General features: G+C 45.2%; 2 protein-coding genes across 2 annotated transcripts in view; one reads left to right on the top strand and one right to left on the bottom strand.

Moving 5' to 3' along the window:
- FAM161B (FAM161 centrosomal protein B) overlaps nucleotides 1-17,363 on the bottom strand; it is a 120,448-nt gene extending 103,085 nt beyond the window's left edge. The window contains exons 1-3 of the mRNA XM_085626783.1: nucleotides 17,234-17,363; nucleotides 9,055-9,365; nucleotides 3,737-4,287 (exon numbers count right to left, since the gene is read on the bottom strand). Coding sequence (XP_085482909.1) covers nucleotides 3,737-4,287; nucleotides 9,055-9,365; nucleotides 17,234-17,296 — 925 coding nt within the window. The 5' untranslated portion in view covers nucleotides 17,297-17,363. The remainder of the gene's footprint in view (nucleotides 1-3,736; nucleotides 4,288-9,054; nucleotides 9,366-17,233) is intronic.
- Nucleotides 17,364-17,610: 247 nt separating this feature from the next.
- COQ6 (coenzyme Q6, monooxygenase) overlaps nucleotides 17,611-21,018 on the top strand; it is a 121,801-nt gene continuing 118,393 nt past the window's right edge. Inside the window, exon 1 of the mRNA XM_085626782.1 lies at nucleotides 17,611-17,971. Within this exon, the coding sequence (XP_085482908.1) occupies nucleotides 17,821-17,971 (151 nt within the window). The 5' untranslated portion in view covers nucleotides 17,611-17,820. The remainder of the gene's footprint in view (nucleotides 17,972-21,018) is intronic.

Here is a 21,018-nt window from a genome sequence, read left to right as displayed (position 1 = left end):
CGTACTTAGCAACACTGTGATCAGAGACAGAGAAGAATGTGAAATAGAACGAGAGTGAAAGTGAGAGAAATACTGGAAAAATTTAAACTGATAGTACTGTAAGAATTGAAGGAATCTGGGAGATCGAGTACAGGTGTATTATTCACGATTTCCACTGGGATCATTGGAAAGCGGTTTTGTTCTTGTCTTTGAATCGAGTAAATAAGGTATTCGGCACGTGCTTACAGATGGTTTCCAGCCACGACAATGTACATGTGTGGGTAATGAGAGCATACCATGTGTCACTCAAGACAAAATGTAAGGTACAAGAGTTTGTCTTATCAGCTTGAGCAATGAAATCTATCTAGTGGATGCAATTGTGTATGGTGATTAGGACCTTCATATGCTACATATATTATATATAAATACGAATGTTCAAGTACCATGCTTATTCACCGGTGACTCGATTCACAACTGTTTTCACCTATGCAAGTTATGGGATTGCCTTAGCTAAAGCAGTGCTTAGAAAGGAAACCAAGGAAGCCCCTAGAAGACTTGGTGCTGTTCAACCGCATTATAAACTGAGAGATAGGAGTAAGTCGCTCCTTTACTCTACCCAGCCTCGAATCAGGCTCCATTGCAATCACGTTCCAATCCAAGAGACAATGTAGAGGTTGTCCATAATGACATTATGCTGCCCTTATGGACTAGATATCTATATGAACTCTACACATAGGTCTTGCAATAACCATAATCATAACCAATCTGGCCCTAATTTCAAAATGTGGCCTAACCATGCAACTTACCAGACAACTAGCCCGAACCCACAATTACTCCAAATCTCAATCCACTCCTCCCGAACTCTAGCCAACAAACACACTTACTCTTACGCTTTTGATTGTAGTAATGTCTCCAACGTTGTGCCGCCAAAGTAGTGGATTTAAGGTAAAGGGGATGTACAAATATGAATAGTGGTATTGGAATTTTCCACTCCATATGCATTGGTTTCCAGGTAAAGGATATGTGCCAATGTCAATACTGGTGTGGGAATGTGCCGCTACCTTTGCATATCTAGCCCCCACTCTGGGTGGGATAGGTTGAGGGCGAGCTGTATAGCCCCATATCCCTGGAATTCTTTTTGATATGTGTATTGGTGGGGGCTAGGATTGGAGAAGAGTAAGAGTCAATAGTGGTTTTTTTTAATTTTAAGCAATTAAATCATGTTAGCATGGAAGGGTGGTTGCGGATTCTGTAGCTAGCACGGGGAGTACAGTGATTAGGCCAAAGATGGTGTATGGTTGCTTGTACTACCGTTCAGAGGTAACCTGGCCTAGCAATTCGTACTGGACTGTTCTTGTTGGAGCAGAACAAAAGCAAATTTGCATGTGGATGGCCTATGTCTGGAGTGGCAAAGCAGGCAAAAAACGAATTATTGGAATTTGGTGCGAGTGACTATCAGTCACAGCCTTTTGCAAGCATTCTACCCATTACCTTGGAGTTTTCCTTGGTATGATGCCCTAAGTACAACAACAGGTATGCTCTGTCATGAGTCTGGTGATTATTGAATGACAGAAATCAAGCTGGACCTCACTGTCAAGGCCAAACTAGGCTGAGCTCCCATTCAGAGGGGGCGTGGCATGGCAGTTAAGGCTAGAATGTTCTTATTGGAGATGGATAAAGACTGATTTGCATATGGGTGCTCATTGTCTGAAGTGGTACAATGAGAATAAAAATAATGTGGCTTGAGCAATTGCCACTGGCTCAGACGTTTGCAAGCATCCCACCCATCACCTTTGCGCTTTCTGCACTGGCAGTGGAGCCATCCCTTCCAGAGGCGTACTTCAGCTTAATATTTGCAAACGCCCAGCAAACGAGCACATGGCAATATTGGATGTAACTATTTCAGCTGGCTCTGAAATATGTGCTTTACATACAGGTGTGAGGATAATGTGTATGCTGGCATGGCCATGCATGTTACATACTGGGTTAACATGAACACTGGCCTCGCGGTAGTGTGTCAACTTGATTGAAACCTGGATTTTGTCTCGGCTGGAGTCATTAAGAGCAATACCCAGGTGTAATAAGCAACCTACACTAGGTCCACTACCTTAAGCAACAGATGTAACACCCCTGGCTCAGTGAGCATCGCTAGTTGAGTTTAGCAGACCCCGAATGGTGGTAAATATCGTCAGAACCCCAAAATGGCGGTAGACATATATAGTAGACAAGCTATCTGTTACGGAATGTTTTAATATAATATATTTCTTTTGGTTCATTTAAAATGAAAACTAGGTTTTCTTTCAAACAGAGAAAAGTTTATTGAAAATATTGTTATATGTCTAAGTAAAAAGAAAAAAGTAATTGTGTAGCTGAGATACAGGACTTTATGAAAAGAGAACAGAAAATAAGAGATCATGAAGCAACTGCCAGAAAGACAGAACTAGCAATGGGCCCTAATTACCATCAGAATGCCAAACTTGCAGGAGTAGACTGCTGATCAACAACTCTCAGTGCTTATGTTTAGAGACTATTGAAGCTGCTGCCAGCCAGACTGAGCTAACAATGGGACTATTACTGCATTGCGATTATTCAGATTTTGCTTGGCTTTCGGAAATACTATTGCTAATAAAATAAATGAGCAGGGGCCAATCTCAGAGATTTTAAGCTGATTATACACTATTCAGTTGACAATAGGCAATGATTGAAATGGGATTGTTACAATTTTACTTTCATAAAGAGGTTACTAATTAAACAAAGGCTAATGGTGAAGCTCTGCAGAAGCTGTCATTAGGATGGCTTTTCTATAAGATACTATTTAATGGGATCCTATGAAAAATAGGTTTTATACCACTGCGTTGTAGGCAATAACGACACCCAAAACATTCAATATAGATGACGGGAGCTCAGTTTCATATAAAAGCATCAATTCTGGAAGCATTTAATTTTCGGGGACATAATTTCTATCGACCAATAGCTATGATGTTTTTAACAGTGGACATTATGCTCTACATCTTAATTTAAAATGGTGTTCTTTTTTACATCTTGGTGCATGCAATGTCCATATATTCCAGAGGGATATACTGCATTAGTAAGACATTGTTTCGCCTACAAAACAAGTATCTTCCCACTGTGCATTCATTATTTTTTATCAGGAATATGAACATGCATAATTTGCAGCTATGGAAAATATTTTTTATAGGTGCTCTGGCAGACAGTTATGTATTTCAATGGGTCAATAGAGATCTCGAGCTGCCAGTAAAAGCTATTACATTTAAACACACATCTTAGGATAAGGGGCCACTGAAAGTTTTTACAGCACAGTTTTCCTAACTGTTTCTTGAATAAGATCACTTAAAATACTGTCTTGGGAGCATCTGGATAGCTTGCTACAATACAATGCTTGTATTAAAACATGGCTACTTTTAATTCCTAACTTTTAGAGGGTGGCAGTTTTAGAATAGATGAGTGGTTATAAAAGGGATTAGCCATGCGTACATGAACATGTGTAGTGCGAAAAGAAACATGCATTTATCAAGAACACCGGTGGGACCAGTGCCCGGGACAGGCCAAAATATTGATTTCATAACTTCAGTTTTTTCTGCTTTGTCTTGTGTAATCTTTTGGTCCCTTGTATGTGGTCATTGGTTTTCCATTGTAATTTTCAGCTAGATAGTTGGTAACCCTATTCTCACAATCTCTGACCACTAGCATATGACTTGGAGTGAACCATATCACTGCATAAACCCAGGCATCTTACCTCGAAGTTTATCGCCGACTGTGGGATCCTGGACAGATTTGGGGATTTTCTTCACTACTGTCGACTTCTTGTTTTCTGGCTCTGAAGTCGTGGTCAGCATCTTTAGTTGAGTCTCCTTCTTTTTTTCTTCTTTTTCCACAAAGCTGAATGGTTTTTGGGTGGAAAGCAGGAACTCACATCTTTTCTGGATCTCCGCACTTCTCCGGGCCTCATTCTGCTCCTTCATCTCTTCGTAGAGTGGGAGATAAACATGAGCGGGAACTGGCAGGGCGCGGAACTGCCTCTGACACTCTGCTTCTTCCAGGGTCTGTTGCTCCATCCATGAGCTGCTTATGTCCTGAAGAACAGAGGATGACCTCAGGTTGGCCTTCTTCTGAGCCTCTCGAACTGTCATGTTGAAGGGCTTAGGGACTGTAATAGGTGATGTCCAGGCTAATGTTACCGTTTTAGATCTAAGATAAGCATTTTGATCAGAGTGTTGATGGTTGTTTTTCTCAGAATACTCAGCAGACAGGCCATTCAGCGAATCAGGTCGCAGGATATAACTAGATCTATATTGAACACAATCAATTGGCACAGATTACAAAATGAAAGACAAAGACATTTGTTATTTATATAGTGCATTGAGTGTATATGTATGTATATATATATATATATATTCAATCTTCTTAATGTGCATATGGCAAAAAAGTATGAGGCTCTTTAGGGTTGATATGACTTCAGACCTATGTGCTATTTTTATTACCACTAAAATTTGAAGGGCTTTTACTACATTTTGGACATCAGAACATGGCACCGGAAGATGAGAACTATGCTCCAAGTATCTCAGAATGATTTGAGATAGACTTGCATCAATATATAAATACATATATTGTAAAGGGGAAAGGAGTAAAGGATAGATGTATCCAATGATTGATCTAGAAATCCAAACCAGAGGAGGTACAAAGAGATGAACTAATGGGAAGGAAGTTCTACTAACTGTCTGCATGGAGGACTTAGAGTGTAAGTGAGGTAGGCATAAGAGAAGCATGGTAGTAGGAAGAAATAGGGTACAGACAGTCAGAGGAAAACAGTACACAGACTAGTAAAAGAATAGATAAAACACAAACCAGTATTGGAGGCATGTGGAACATACAAACAAAACGGAGGAGGGAAGAAAAAGAGGGCAGGCGGGCATGGTTAAGGAAGACCAATACTCAGATGAGTAAAAGGGAGAGAAGGAACAGAAATCAAGATAATGTACCTGCCAGAACAGGTAGGTGAACCCCCCCCCCCTTTTAGGAGAAGCCTCAACACACAAATCAACACATAAAGAAGGAGCGGTAGAAAACAGATTAACAAGAGGGCAAAGGAACACTAGAACACAAAGGTGGGGATGAAGGACTTAATCTTCCTAGTGCTTGAATATAGTATGTGTGTGGCTCCTAGTCTCTAAGATTGGGGCATCTGCTCCTGTGAGAATTCCTGTGACTGTTGGAAGTTTTTTTGCTACTCAAAGTTCTAAGTGCAACAAGCTTTCAGACATTCTGGCTCTAAATAAATGCAATGGGTGTCTTGTTTGGGGTGGGTGTGTGATTTCAGCTGACTGGTAGCACGCAGAACACATTTATTTATTTATTTATTTATGGGCTTGTAACGCGCCGGCATCACACCCGAAGGTGTATCTCCGCGCGGTGCTGTGAAGGAACAGGTAGAGCAGCGCTCCAACTAGAACAGGGTAGTCTTAAGGTGTTTCCTGAAGGCTAGATGGCTAGGGCAATCTCTGAGGGAAAGAGGAAGACTGTTCCACAGACGTGGGCCCATGATGGAGAGGGAGCGACCTCCTTGTCTGGTCTTGTTATGTCTAGGAACCTGAAGTAATAGCAGATTGCTAGACCTAAGAATGCGGGAGGGGCGGTGGTATACAAATTTCTCGGCCAGGTAATGTGGACCGAGGTTGTGAAGACTCTTGTGCACCACACAGCAAATCTTGAATTCCACCCGTTTCCGGATGGGAAGCCAATGGAGGGCCTTAAGGAGGGGCAAGGATGGGGTTCTAGGGGGGGCATTGGTCACCAGGCGGGCCGCAGTGTTTTGAACCACCTGAAGTTTATTAAGCACTCCTTCGTTGGCTGCTAAGAATAGGCCATTGCAATAGTCCAGGCGACTCAAAACGAGGGCCTGGACCAAGGTCTTTCTTGTATGGTCAGGTAGAAGGGGGAACACCTTACGAAGGAGGCTAATAATGTGAAAGCAGGAACCCGCCGTGGTGCTGGCATGATGAGCAAGGGTGAGATCATGATCTAGACGGACCCCCAGATTTTTCACCACCTGTTTAGGGGATGGGGCCTGACCCAGACTGGGGGGCCACCAGTCAGGGGTCCACAGGGTTTTTGCCCCTCCGAATAGCATGACCTCAGACTTTCCCACATTACACTGGAGAAAGTTCTGGGCCATCCAGCTGGCGATCGCAGTCATGCCGTTGGAGAAAGCTTGTCTTATCTCCGGGGTAAAGTCTTTAAAAGTGAACAGCAGCTGCGTATCGTCAGCGTAGGAGATAGGCATGAACCCGAAAGACCTCACAATGTTAGCCAAAGAGGAGACATATACGTTAAACAACGTAGGGCTGAGACAGGAGCCCTGCGGGACTCCTCTGGTGATGCTGGCCGAGGGGGAGCTGAAGGAACCCATATTCACCTTCTGGGTACGCTCAGAGAGAAAGCTGGTGAACCACGCCAAGGCGGCTCCATCAATACCAATCTCCTTTAATCTGGTAAGGAGGATTGCGTGGGATATGGTGTCGAAAGCTGCGGACAAGTCCAGCAGCACCAACACCACTGACATCCCTCTGTCCAGGGACAAGCGTATAGCATCCGTGACGGAGAGGAGAGCCGTCTCGGTGCTATACCTGGGCCTGAACCCCGACTGAGAGTGGTCCAGACAGCCGGCCTGCTCAATAAAGCTGGAAAGATGGTGATTCACATGCTTCTCCATCAATTTGCTGATGAACGGCAAGAGGGAGATAGGCCTCAGATTAGTCATATCAGACCAGGGGATGGAGGTGTTTTTCCTGATAGGCTTGACCATGGCCTCCTTCCACTCCCTGGGGACCAGTCCCTCAGAGAGAGAGCGATTGATCACCGTCTGAATGGAAGGACTGAGGACACTCCCAATGAGGTGCATGACACGGGCAGGAACAGGATCCACTGGGCTGCCTGATTTAATAGTCCCGATCAGGGAGTTGACTTGGTCCAAGCTAATCTCGGGAATAGAGGACAGCGTAGCGGAAGCAGCACCGACTGTTCCGGGCTGGGGGCTAAAAGAGGGGACCGTCTCCTCAGTAGGTGGGCTTATTTGGGAGATGTTACGATAAATGGAATCGATTTTATTGGCAAAAAACCCAGCGGTATCCTCACACAGTTTTTGGGTCAGCATTTCAGGACTGTCACAGGCGACGGGCTTGGTAAATGTGCAAAGAACCTGGTATAGTAGTTTAGGGTCGTTGCCAGCCTCAGACAGTTGGAAGACAATGTGGGATTTACGGGCAGCTCTGATGTTTTTATGATAGAGTCTCATGGCTGAGCCATAGCGATCTTTATCGGTCATACTGCGTGAGATTCTCCAGGCTTTCTCCAACTTCCTGCAGGCCTTTTTCTCCGCACGCAATAGGTCAGAGTACCATGGTTCCTGCCTGCGGTCAGAGCGCCGATTACAGCGTCTTAAAGGGGCAATTAGATTGACCGCCGTGATCAAGGCATCATTGTATTTAGACAGAGCCGAACTGGTGGAGTCAGAGGGGAGAAAATCGGGAGGTACGAAAGTAGATTTAAAAGTGTCAGCGGACACCTTATACCACTGCCTGCGCCATAACGGAAGGGGAGCAGGTTGGGGACGTTCTGTAAAGAGGGCGGGGAGGGAGAAATTAATTACAAAGTGATCGGTCCATTCCACCTGCGTAGAAGGATAACACGACAGGAGGTGCGAGTTGGACAGGATTAAGTCGAGGGTGTGACCGGCCCGATGGGTCGGACCCTGGTTGCACTGTTTAAGACCAAGGGTAGATAGATCAGCCAGCAAGTTGCGCGCATCTGCATTGTCAGCCAATTCACTGTGGACATTGAAGTCTCCAAGGAGTACAAAATTAGTCCCTATGCTGATATGAGGAGCTAATGTCTCCAGAAGGAGAGTCGAAGCCTCCCCACAAGGGCCAGGGGGACGGTACACCAGTGCTCCCTTCCAGCAAGCTTGTGACAAGGAACCAATTCTGAAAACAAGGATTTCAATGTCCCTAGTACAGCATTGGTCGAGAAAGGTGACAGTAAGAGTGTCACCCATCTGTGTGCTTGATGAGCTGTGGGCCCAGAAGACTCTTGTTCTTAATGAATCTCTGTGTGAATGACACGGAGCCTTGGATATTGTGTTGGGCACTTATGGAATCTTCAAAGACACTCAAGTACCATGTCTACATAATCATGGTCTACACAATTAACTTTACAAATGTTATCCATCCTCTTTGTGCTTGGCTAAACAATCGCAGTAGTTAGTTACATGGAGCCAAATGGCTTACAAGAGGAGCCGGTTGATACCTCAGAATGAAGCTTATTGTAGCTCGTCACAATAATCTGTTTTTTTCGGTTTGTAGCGATGAAAAATAATATTCTCTGCCTCAGGATATGCTAACATGGATGGGCTTGCCTGTGTGTATGGTGGGAACTTGCACTGCTTTGCCTTGAAATGGGGGCTAAGTCAAGGGAATGTTATTGAGTGTATAGTAGGAAAGGAGGGGTCTTACGGTGCAATCACAAGGGCAAAGAATAGAGCAATCTCAAAGGGCAGCACATTGGGAGAAGAAGTAGCCGCAGAAAGAAATATTTAAGGGCTTGAAGAAGATACAAACTCAAATTTGACTGCCCTAATGGGAAAGAACTTTTTTTTTAAGCTATGACAGAGAAGCGACTGGTTCAATATGCAAATCAGGTAAAGAAAGGTTAGCATGGTCTGAGAGTGTACAGATAGCCCACCATTTGATAGCTCCTTATCCTACACTGGATCCATGCACAACAGGACCACCTATGCTACCTTCAGTGGTGACAGTACAAGTGGTCAAGCTATTTAGGCGTCAGCCTCGACCTCAACTGTGCAAAAAGAGCCAGAGAAAATGCAGATTGTGTTTTAAGGAGTGACTGGATTGGTAAATTGACCACAAAGACCCATTTAATGCTACATACAATCCTTACTTGTAGTGTCCCTTAACTAAGATGGGATCAATTGACCACACTGTTCCATCTCCGGCAGGGACCCTGATTCTTACACATGGTCTATTGCTTGATGTTTGTTACCTTGTAGCCTCCTGGGATCCATTAAGTCGGCTCTGGTTCTCCCTGAAGAATCTTTCAAGGTCTTGGTCCTTTTCTGCAGCCTCTGCCACCTCTTCTATCTGGGTCTGGTAAAGTGTGCCGAGTTCCAGAAGGGACTGGCTGTTTTTGATCTTAAGGGCCTGCAACTGGTGATAAAAGTTTTTGCAGCTGGCATCATCATTCTCTTTGGGTTGCAGGAAGTCGAGAAGGTTCCCCAGTCTCCCTGGGGGAGACCCAGCAGCAAGGAATTCATCTTCTGCCTCAGAATCCGAGGTGGCTCTTGGGGGGAAAACCTGCATGAAAGAGAACATATTACTATAGGTGTACAGAGTGCTTCAATCGAGCAGCACCTGCGTCACAATTACAGTTTAAAAGTAAGTATTATTTCTTTTTCAGATATGCCTGATTCCCAGTTCACCTGACCAAGGCCCACTGGCTTTGACTGGAGTCAGTCACTTGTTTGAAGGCAGAGAATAATCCCATATTAAGAAAAAGGATCACTGCCGCACATGGATAGTGCTGGGCGCGTATTTTTTTATTTTTAACTTTCAGCCATGCTGCATAGCAGCCACACTGCTGTACAACATGGATAATAGATATTGACTAAGCCCGCAGCTCTTGAATAGGCGAGACTTATTGCAAATGCTTGTTTTATTTGAAAGGCAGAGTACTGCCACTTCTCTGCAGAAATGTAATAATTTATAACCAGAGACTAGCTGTACTTCTCAGTAGGAACCAGCTACACTGGTGGTGAGAACTTGTGTTGGGACGGTAATGTCCCCTGCATGGTGCATAGTCATGTTCTCTGCCCCAAGTGCATGACTGCATGTATCTGATATTTTACTTTTTTATTTTTCTGCCCTAGTCTCACACTAATTCTAGTGTGTACACAGAGGCCTAGGCATGCCCCTTGACATGAGTAAAGTCCTGGGCCTATCCTGTGAACTGTAGCGGTGCATCATTGTACTAGACATTAGACTACTATCTCTATCATTCTGTCATGGGTTTAGCACATGGAGAGATGGTGGCAGCATACTGGTTTTTTTTGCCAGACTTTATCTGTGTCACTGGAGTGGAGGTGTACTGGCCCATTTGTGTAAAGTTCCTCTTCTATGAGCTTACCTAGATACTAACGCAACATTCCAAGTGTATGTTGTGTGATTTTGTGGCCTGTGAGGTCCATGCATGGTGTATATTAGTTAGCCAGAGTAATGGAGTCCTGTGGGAACCATTCAGGCTACCCCAAGCCTGACTTGCTGCAAGTTTGGAAAGAGGAGACACAGGCTGTTTTAGAAATTCAATTAGCCTTTTGCTGAGCAAGGAGCTGCGTCTCCTTCCTGTAGCCCTGCTATTTAGTAGATGGGGAGGGTGAAGAGTGGGACTGCAGTTTCTGTAGCTCAAGGTGAAGGTTTCCCCCTTAGATGAGGAGGGCCTTTGGTTTTTCCCTAATCACTCTTCCAATGTTATTGATGACAATATAGCGTAGAAAACCACCCACGCCTCTATTTGGAGTGTTTCAAGCTGGAGTCAACCCTGCTGTGAGGAGCATGACTTTACACAAAGGCTGTGTTTACAGAGGAACCTGGAGAGGACACTTGAAAGAGAAACAACCTCTGAGAGTGCAGACAGTGAATCCACATTTCCTGCCTGCCTTCATTGTATAAAAGTATGACCCACAGGTGCACTTGTGGTTCCAGCTCCAAGTATGACCAAGGAAGGAAATAATCTGCAGAGCATTCAAAGGACTGCTATGTAACCAAAGTACTTAGTAGCCAGTCTTCCTGCTGAGACAGGGAATAAGCCTTCCAACTCACAGAAAGAATGACTTTCCAGGAGGAGCAAAGTGCTGAGTGACCCCAGTGTTGTAGGTTCGTAGAAGACTATGAAGAATGATCTATGAGCCCCAATTTCAGAGGTACTTGGACTCTCCCCATCAAGTCCAATCAGGAATCACATCAGGAATCGCGAAGCTGAAGCATGACCTGAGCCGCTGAGCCCAAATCATAAAGCTGCGATTTGAACTGAGCAGTTGTGCCTGAAGTGCGAGGTCTGTGTGTGAAGCCTTACCTTCTGCTTGAGCCCAGTCTGTGTATTGCCACATCAGTCCTGGGTTGTCCAGTCTGATATTTTGTTTACAACTCATGGTCCTAAGCAGGCATGTTTAGTGGGAGAAGTGGTCAGGAAGATCTGCTTGGATAGACTTTGTTACTAGCATCTCAAATCGTGAGATGCAAAGCGGCACGCATAGGTGAACTAAAGGGAAGATTGCTGTGATGAACCCACTATAGGGAACGCATAATGGGTGTTTCAGCAAGTGGAACTTAAAATATGGAATCTGGCTTTGCTTATGGGGGCTTCGCAGAGAGTTGCACTAGCCGACAGATGTCATAAAGGTGCTTTTCCCTGCAGCTTTCTTAAAGAAGGCACTGCCAATACACTATCACATGGTTTATTTTTTACGCCTTGCCTATTGCTACAAACACAATATACATCTCAAGCACAACTCATGGCACTATGAGGCTCCCCCTAAAACCTTACACCTAAAACAAAACATGCAAACATTTACAATTACTAGTGTAACATTCATGTAGCAGTTGGGCGTCACTCAAAATGTCATATGCATGATGTATAGACAGACCCTCCAGGATTTCGCGGTTTGCCGCGAAATCAGCACTTTTGTAAAAATGCCGCGATTTTTACAAAAGTGCCCGGGAAATCGGCACTTTTGTAAAAATGCCGCAATTTTTACAAAAGTGCCTGCGAAGTCGGCAATGTACAACCCCTGGACCTAAGCCCGTAGTTGATGATGTTCTGCCCCCACAGGCAGAGGCGCAACTAGAGCCACATTTTTTGGGGGAGGGCTAAGAAAATAATTCGGCGGGGGGGCTGAATCTTTAAGCAATAGGCAGAGTGGAGCTGCAGGGGCTCTTAGAAGGGGTGAAACAACAGCGAGGCCTCATTAACATGCAAATGGTCTTTTAAAGACCTGTGAAGTGCTCGGGTGCGGCTGTGTGTGTGTCCGGGAAGCTGTCCGGGCTGCCACACACGACGGGGGGTGGGGGGGGGGGGAGGGGGGGGGGGCTGAAGCCCGTTGCGTCCAATGGGTGTTGCGCGCCTGCCCACGGGGGTATCGAAAACAACCCCCCATTAAACTCTTCTCCCTTCAATCAGGTCACCTGCTGTCCATACACTTCTGTGAGGTGGAGGCAGCATCTGATCTACTCAAGACACCTGATGGCCCAGCAAACCGGGAGCGCTTTCTACTCTGCAGGATCCTGATCCAATATAAATAAAGGACCTGATCCAAAAGGCCTGTAAAGCACAAGGGCAAAGAGCAACTCTGTGTGGTGCAGACCTGTGGGCTATCGCCAGCGCCTCTGACCTATCGCGGAGACCCTGATTAATCCCATGTAAAATATTAGGAGTGCCCCCGTACCTACTCATTTCCCGTTTCCTTGACATGATGTTAAAATTATAATCTTAATTTATTTATATAACATTAATTTAGAGGTTGACTTTTAAGGGCCATTTATTTAGGTCTAGCATGTGTGTTTTATTTTTTTTTATTTTACTGATATGGTTTTATAGGTTTTGTCCCAAAACGAACTATATTTGATTGATTGAGAATATATTTTTACATGCCAAACATTTTCAAGGCTTGGCTCGTGCATGGACTCTTTGAGCCAGGACTGACCCTTAGCTCGGCTTGTGGTTAATTTATTGGCTCACTCACCTCTGCTTATTAAAAATATCGATCCTGGGCAGAGATAACGTGTCTTTAATTATTCTGCAGTAAAACTAGGGGTTACCAGGGATTGTGTGCTAAATTCTGTATATTAGCTGGTTACAAATTGAGGCAAACGTGAGAGTATTTTTTACAAATATTCTTCCCTTCTGCAAATCCGGAAGTTAGCTTTAGGATGTGGGAAGAAGAAACCAGAATCATTTCGAGCTTAAATAAATGGTCAATGGTAGGATTTCAAAAGGTTTGCATACTAATAAAGTCAGTTATTTTTCTCACAGTGGGCCTTCTCAGACCTGCTCAATGGGCCATGGCCTGTCCACGAAAGCGGTGTCCAGCCGCCCTCAGACTTTCAGGCGAGAAAAGGGTTAAGGATGTGCCAAACACCTGTCTCGCGATGTGTCAAAAGGTGTGATAACTGCTACCAACCTATACTAAAGCAAATGGAGAATTGCATTTCCAAAGGATAACAGCCTTCACCTGTGGGCTGCTTTCTCTCTTCCATATTCCAGGTTGCCTATTCAAAGTGGAATACTCTGCTAAAAGAGTTTCCATTGATTTAAGGCTGAAAATGAATGATTATGAGTAAAATAAAGTGCCGCAAAAATGCCGCTAAATTTCCATATTTGTGCCGCTAAATTTGCTAATCCATGCCGCTATATCCTGGGGGGTCTGAGATCCCACACATAAGCACACAGCAAATACAGAATAGTAACACATAGGCAAGGGAGTAGCCAAAAAATTGAAATACCTCCCACTTTGAACTAAAGCTCCAAGAGAGCAAAGTAAGTCATCAACCCATCCCCAGAAGAGCTCTCTTGTCCAAGGATCTAGCCATTCATTCTTCAAACACCTGATATCCACCCTTTCAAATTTGCATCCTGTCATCTATTAATTCTTTCATCCATCAATCAGTCTTTCACCATTCATTCAGCCCTTCCATCTGTGTACCCATCCATATGCAAACTTTTTCACTCATTTGCAAACCTATCCATCATCTATCCTTCCATCCATTATTTCACTCATCCATCCCTCCATCCACCCTTTCACTCATCCATCCATCATCCATCCACCCTTTTACCCAAATCCACTCTTCCACCCTTCCATCCATTCACTCATCCATCCAACCATTTACCCTTTCACCCAATCCATCCTTTCACTCATCCTTCCTTCCTCTCCTCCATCCACCCTTAACTCATCTATCCATCCTTTTGCCCTTCTACCCTCCCTTTCAATCACTCATCCATCCACTCTTCCACCAATCATCCATTCACTCATCCTTTCCAACCATTTACCCTTCTACCCATCCTTTCACTTACTCATCCATCCACCCAGTCACTCATCCGTCCACCCATTCAACCTTTCACTCATCCATCCATCCTTTCTTACAGCTCTCCACCCTCCCTTATGTATGCAATTTTTCACTCATCTATCTTTATATTCTTCTTTTCACATATCCATGCTCCCATCCATTCTGCCAGTCATTCATCCATGCTTTCACTCATCCATCCAGCCTCCCTTACTCTCTCCATTCCCCTTTAACTTAGCCACCCATCCTTTTATCACCCATCCACCCACTCATCCATTTACTAGCCACTCATGAATTCATCCATTGACCCTATTACTCATCCATTCTTTCACTCATCCATTCATCCTTTCACTCATCTATCCATCTTTGTGTCCATCTACCCTCCCTTTCACTCACTCGTCCATCCTTACATCCACTCTTTCAATCATCCATTCATTCACCCTTTCACTTACAAATTCATCAATCCATCCATCACCTCTCTCATCCATCCACTCACCCATCATCCACCCTTTCACTCATCAATTCATCCTTTTACGGATCCATCTGTTTACCCTCATCCATCCTTCCACTCACACATCCAACCATCTTTTCTCTCATTATCCATCCATTCACCCTTTCACTCACCCATTCATCCTTTCACTAATCCATTCAGCCATTTACCCATTCCTTCACTGATTCACTAACCCACCTTTTCACATGAATTATGAGCTGAGCCTTCGTCTACTGAGTTGCAGATAGAAGAGGCCCATAAAGAACTTCACCCTCCTTGTAGCTCCTAAAGCAAGTCATGGGGTGGGAAAGGATTCACTATGCCCATGCAACATAGGCAATCTGAAAACTTGGAAGTCATGAGTCATGCATGATGCACAGTGCCAGGACGTGAGGCTACTGTGACATGGTGTTGTTTCCAGGGCTTTAAGTGGGATGAAAAAACTGGGGGGGGGGGGGTCTCCAAGGGGCGTGTCTGATGTAATTAAGGGCGTGGCTTAAAACACCCAAGCTAAAAATATGTGCTGAGCATAATATGCTGCCCGACTGCTATTTCGCCGTTTCTATCATTACATCCAGTAACATTAGACCTACAACAAGCCCTGAGTATTGGCTTTGTCAATGGATCTTAGTTGCATAAAATAAATTAAAAAGCAGCAACTATGGCTTCTTTTTATATAATAAAAATGCTTCAGCTCTGAAAGATGAGACTATGTAAGAACTATAACCTCTTCTTTTTAAACTTTGTACATTTCTTCCATCTAACTCTAACAATGTCCTGCCCTAGACCATGGCATAAGCAGGCCCACCTCATGCTGCAACACCCCAAACTGGCCCATTGTCATTCTGCAAGTGACAATCAGCCTGCATACAGAATGACAATGGGCGGGGTGGTGCTGCTCTTGTGCTCCGAGGATGAGTGCAATGTTGCTCCATCAGGGAGACAAGGCCTCTCACAGAGGAACAGCTCTGCTCCCTGAAGGCACAAAATTACGGACGAAAGACGCCCGTAAAAGGGATCCTCAAGGACAACAGACGTAAGGTCCAAATTACGGACGGTCTGTGAAATTTACGGACGGTTGATCACCCTACACCAAGGAGGATGAGAGGAAATGCTGGCTCTGGCTCCATTCTAGAGTACAATAAAGTACTTTTCTTCTTGACTGTCAACCACTAGGTTGGACAGTCATTTATTATACCAATGAGCGTTTGTTGAGTGCGGAGCTCCAGCACTCCCACACTACCATCCTGAGACGTCTGTGAAAGCTTGCAAACGCGACTACTGAGGGTCAAGTGCTGAGTGGATAGTACCTGGCCCAGTTTAGTGCCACAGAAGGACAGACCGCGAGACACCATAGGCAAATGACCTCAACCCCCAAAGTTGATGCCCAGAAGCCCCTCTGCTTGCCCCATAACCCTCAAGTTCACCTTCCTTCTTCCAGTGGCGTAACGATAACTGAGGGGGCCCCCCTGCAAGGTACGTGGAGGGCCCCCCTCCGAACTCTATCAGGAGCTCCCCGGCCGAAGTGCAGTGCTGAGGGGGCCCCCTGGAGCTTGAGGACCCCCCCCCCCCACACTGGGGGGGATGCGGGGGCCTGTGTTATGCCCCTGCCTTCTTCCCGAATGAAGCCTGACAACCTGGACTGGCATGGTGAGCAAAAAAACTATAGATTTAGACCCAGATCTCTGTACTGGGGTGAATGTATGACATTGTTCTGCATTCTGTCCATTAATTGTTCTTTTTGCATTTGTCACCCCAAGTGGGACGGGTATGCCCAGACTTGGGTCCCGTGCTCTTCATGCCACTGGAGTCAAGCTATCCTGGCTGATGACTGAAAGCCCGTAACTGGTCCTAGGATGCTTGTTTCCAGTCCACGGAGGACCTTGCCTGGCAGTTCGGACTGGACTGTTCCCATTGGGCACAAGGTCAAGACTGATTTGCATATAGCTGGGTCCAAACTGGAGTGGCATGGTGAGCCAAAAAACTATGGATTTGGGCCCAGATCTCTGTACTGGGGTGAATGTATGACATTGTTCTGCATTCTGTCTATTCATTGTTCTTTTTGTATCTATTTCATTCACTGCATATATCTGAACATTTAGAAAAAAATAAGAGGGCAATTTAGAGACAAACTCACGGTAAACTAAATTACCCTTTTTAATTGCAATTTATTTGGTGGGGCTTTAAGAGCGAATAACATAAAATACCACACTTTTTAGCGTACAAAATGTGCAGTCTCCTGTCTAAATTTAATAGTACCACCTATGGGAGAGGATGTGGTGTTACGGCCAGAGCTGCGCATTTTGGAATTGGAGGACCAGTGTTCGCGTCGGCTCAGCATTCGACATTCTGTTTTGGGCAGATCACTTAATCTCCCGTGCCTAAAACAAAACGAATGCGACCATGTGTAACGTTACTGGTAAAACGCGCCAATCCCTTCGTTCGAGTTCGCTCTATATAAAACTGCATAAATAAATATGTCTATAAATAATTAGATGTTATATGTACCGCCCTGTTTCATATCCTTCCCCATGTTAGCATCCCCTCTACCTGGTCAGATTTTTAAACCGATGACTACACCATTGCCTGATGATTCTCCCACCCCTGGCTTTGACTTCACCTGGTATTGCTCCCCCCGGCTCCCTCTGTTCTCGGCGTCCTCAGGCATTCGGGACACGGTCATCTCTGGCCGCAGTTCTCAGGCCCAACCCCTTTCGCTCCATCATCGCCAACATTGGACAGCGGAAAACTATGATATCCAGTCACGTAGCTGCGCTCCACTTGCCCTACCTTCCTTCCTATTTTATCTAATGTGATTTGTTAGAAAGGAAGACCACGTGGTTAAGGCAGACGCGTTCTCATGGAAACTGCACTCCAACCCGATGCTAACCTGTAATTGGTTATATTAGATAACCTCTTATCCAATAATTTAGAGTCTTTTTCCTTCACCAATCCGCGTATTTCAGAGAAAGTGTGAAATCATTAGCACCGCCCTCTAGGAATGGTGAGCTCTAATTGGTAGTTCAGCAGGAAGTGGGCGTGTCGCTGAGGAGTTGGAGTGAGCAAGCGTGACCCCTGGAAAGCCTTGGGGCATTGTTTGGCTTGTGGCACTTTAAACATAGACAGACTTTTTCGAGTCCTCTGGACCTCTGCTTTCTTCTCCATTGAAGCCTTATTTCTCCAGGCTGCTGAACTCCCCGCCGGGAAATGCCTCTCCCGCCGGGAATGCGTCTTATGAGCCGGCTGCTCGCCCCCGGTACTCCCCGCAGAGGCAACTGTTCCGCGACCTCTCCTCCTCTGTATGATGTGGTGATCTCTGGAGGTGGCATGGTCGGTGGTGCCTTGGGGTGCGCACTGGGTGAGTACGATGCCCCCATCACAATGCTATGTACTCGGCAGGACCCCTGCCTATAAACAACACGCTTTTGCGCCAGATTTGCTATTCTTTGTTTGTCTTTATTTACTGCTTTCCCCGCCATTACAATACAACCCTGTATATCTTTATTGGCACGATAAGCGGTGCATGCGTTGCCAATGATTTGTTTATAAATACATAATTATTCCTTTATCTACTCTAGGGTGAACTGAGAGACTGCTGTGTAATCAATACATTATGTAAAGGTTTGCTGGATGGAAAAAACCATGCCTTCTAAAAAGGTTGGCAACATTGAATTGTAGAACTTACATAGCACGTCCTGTCCATAAGGAGGCTGCTAAGCGCGCCAATGTACATTTGGCTCTTGGGCGATCTCTTTGGGGCTCATCTTTGATAGGGTTTTGGTTGTGAGTGAAGAGGAGGCGCATATAGTGAAGTGGTAACTGTGCCTGAGGTATTGCAGGAAAAATGTGAGAATTGTTCCATATCTTCCGAATTTAGTATGCGCATCTGCAAGACTTTTAAAGGAATGGATTGTTTAGAATTGGGCCAGCATACAGTGAAATTATCTAGTTCTGTGGTAGCTATGGCAATTATGTTATAGTCATAATTTTTAGATTCTGAACTCCTATTTTTTTTTTCTGAGCGTTTTAAAATATCCCATGGTTGCCTCAACAATGCTCCTATACTCCAGCCTTCACTGCTGCTTTCAAATAACTTTTTCAAGTGTTGTGTATTGCTTCTGTTGGTTTAACACAGCCTGGGAGTACATCAAAAGAGTGGTAATACATTTTCCTATAGTTTACATGCTGTAGAATTGGTTTAGAGTGCTTCTCTTTTCAAGTGTCATTTCCAGGCTCATCTCCTTTGCCGTTGTGTGCATGAGTGGAGATTCTGTCTTCAATCGCTTTTTTACTCGTTTTTCTGATGAGTTGGTGGCGGCTCTGAAGTTTTTGTGGGCTTCTGTGGATTTGGTGTTCCTCCAGACCTTTTCGAGGCAGTGGCAGGTGCATCTGGACTCTCGGTGATGAACCATCTAGCTTTCTTGGTGTGGCTGTTGTTTTTTTTTCTTGAGGGGGTCTATGGTGTTGGTGCTGTCGGAGATCCATCTGTGCAGGGTTCTGGCTGCGGAACAACTTCACTTCAAGATACTGGCCAGCCCTACCTTCACCCTCATCTACCGACCCCTTGGACCACGCAGACTTTTCGCCAACTCCATCACAAACATCATCTCCCAGCATGCCATTGCGTCCACCAACTACACCCTACTGGGAGACCTCAACTTCCACCTCGACAACCAACTGGACCCCAGCACCACATCCCTCCTGGACAAGCTGTCAGAATGTCAGATTGCACAAAGGATTGAGGCTAATGTGGAGAGCAGGAAGTACAATAGCGGAAATGGTGGTAGAGAGTGCAAACCGGTGTTAGAGGTTGTGAGCGAGAGGTGGGAAAGTTAAACAAGGCAAGAAAAAGTAGCTAATAAGAAAAAGCATTTGCAAATCTACTTCATTCATCTGTGCAATGTTCCATTCACCCTAGCAACCCAGAACGACAGGAAAAAAAACTAGGCGTAGGATGAGCGAGGGTGCCTAAACATGTCCAGATGTCTATATGTCTCGCTTTTGCCACGAAGGGCGAGACCTAGTGACCTGGGGTGCAAAGTGGGGAGGATTTGAATGGGAGGTTCTGACATCGAGATGGGGCTGAGTGCAGGGTGGGGGCTATGCTCTGCAGTATTTGGAGGAGTGTGTGCGGTGGGAGAGATTGTTTGTATTGTTGAAGAACGGGGAGACGGTAGGCATGGTTTTAATGAAAGGTAAAATGATGCGATGTATAGTATGACCAGAAACGCCTAAATGGTGCTATTATAAGTGCTGTCTCAATAGTGCAGAATGTTGAACGTGACAGAGGGCTGTATCATGCCATACGTCACAATCACAGCAAATGTAGGAGACCAGATTATATTTTTATGAAGCTTACGCGAGGCACGGTGTCCTATTAGAAACTACCACAATGAACCGCCGGGAATGAGCAAAGCCCCCAGATCCTCCTCCACCCCCAGCAGGCATCTGGAGTTTGTGAACTTCGGCATCCTAGAGGCAGAGAAGTGCACACTACAGCCGCCGCCTCTGCAGTCCCTGGGGAGAGTAGGAAGCATCGGTGGCAGTCCCTGCCTCGCAGGGCTGCCACTAATTGAAACTGAGAAGGGCAAATAGTCGTGCAGCCGCCATTGCCTGTTATTCACATGTAAAACAAGGAGACACATCTGGCGAGTGGTGTGCGATGTGTGCCCGCTGTTAGGGTGCCCGCGAACGATGCACTTAATGAGCCATGACGAGAGAGGAAAGCCAGATGGCGCCTGTGCGTGTAAACGTGCGCGTAACCGCACTCTTTAGGCCACACAAAAAGCGTGCAGTGAGCTTTTTGAAGCCCACTTACTAAAAGTCTCCCCAGTGCAGCGCATACGCTGGCTCAGGCAAGACCTAAAAAACACTATCCTACTGGACATTGTAACCATAGGTATACAAGCCAGTCGCAAGTGCAACACACTTTAAGATTCTTAGGTTCACCCTCGAAATGTTGTCACTCGTGCGCTGAATAAAGAAAGAAAATCGACTCCAAAGTCACCATGTGCCCTATTAGTGATTCTCTATTCCTAATGATTATACACCCTACTATCCAATTTTTTAAAAATAACAGACAGCACGAATGAATGAATGTATTTCTATCATTCATTAATAGTTTGATTTGATCAGTGTGGGATTCTATGACATACTGTAAATGTCCCAATTTTTATTGTGAAGGAACAAGGAGGGGTATGTGAGAAAAAGGGGTGAGCTGTTCTAGCAGGGGCCACTGGAAAAGCCAGGCTTTCCGTCTCTTGAGAAATTATAGCAGGTCGTTGGAAGATCTAATATGTAACTGGAGTTTCTAACAGGCTTTAGGAGCGAGGTTAGAAAAGTTGTGACCTGCGGCTCTGACTCTTCACGTGCAGGGAATGTGAGTGAGCATCAGGTTGGCGGAGC

Source organism: Triturus cristatus, chromosome 9, assembly GCF_964204655.1.
Source record: "Triturus cristatus chromosome 9, aTriCri1.1, whole genome shotgun sequence".
Taxonomy (NCBI): Eukaryota; Metazoa; Chordata; class Amphibia; order Caudata; family Salamandridae; genus Triturus; species Triturus cristatus.
The sequence above is the reverse complement of the archived record's forward strand: the minus strand, read 5'-3'. Positions and strand labels throughout refer to the sequence as shown.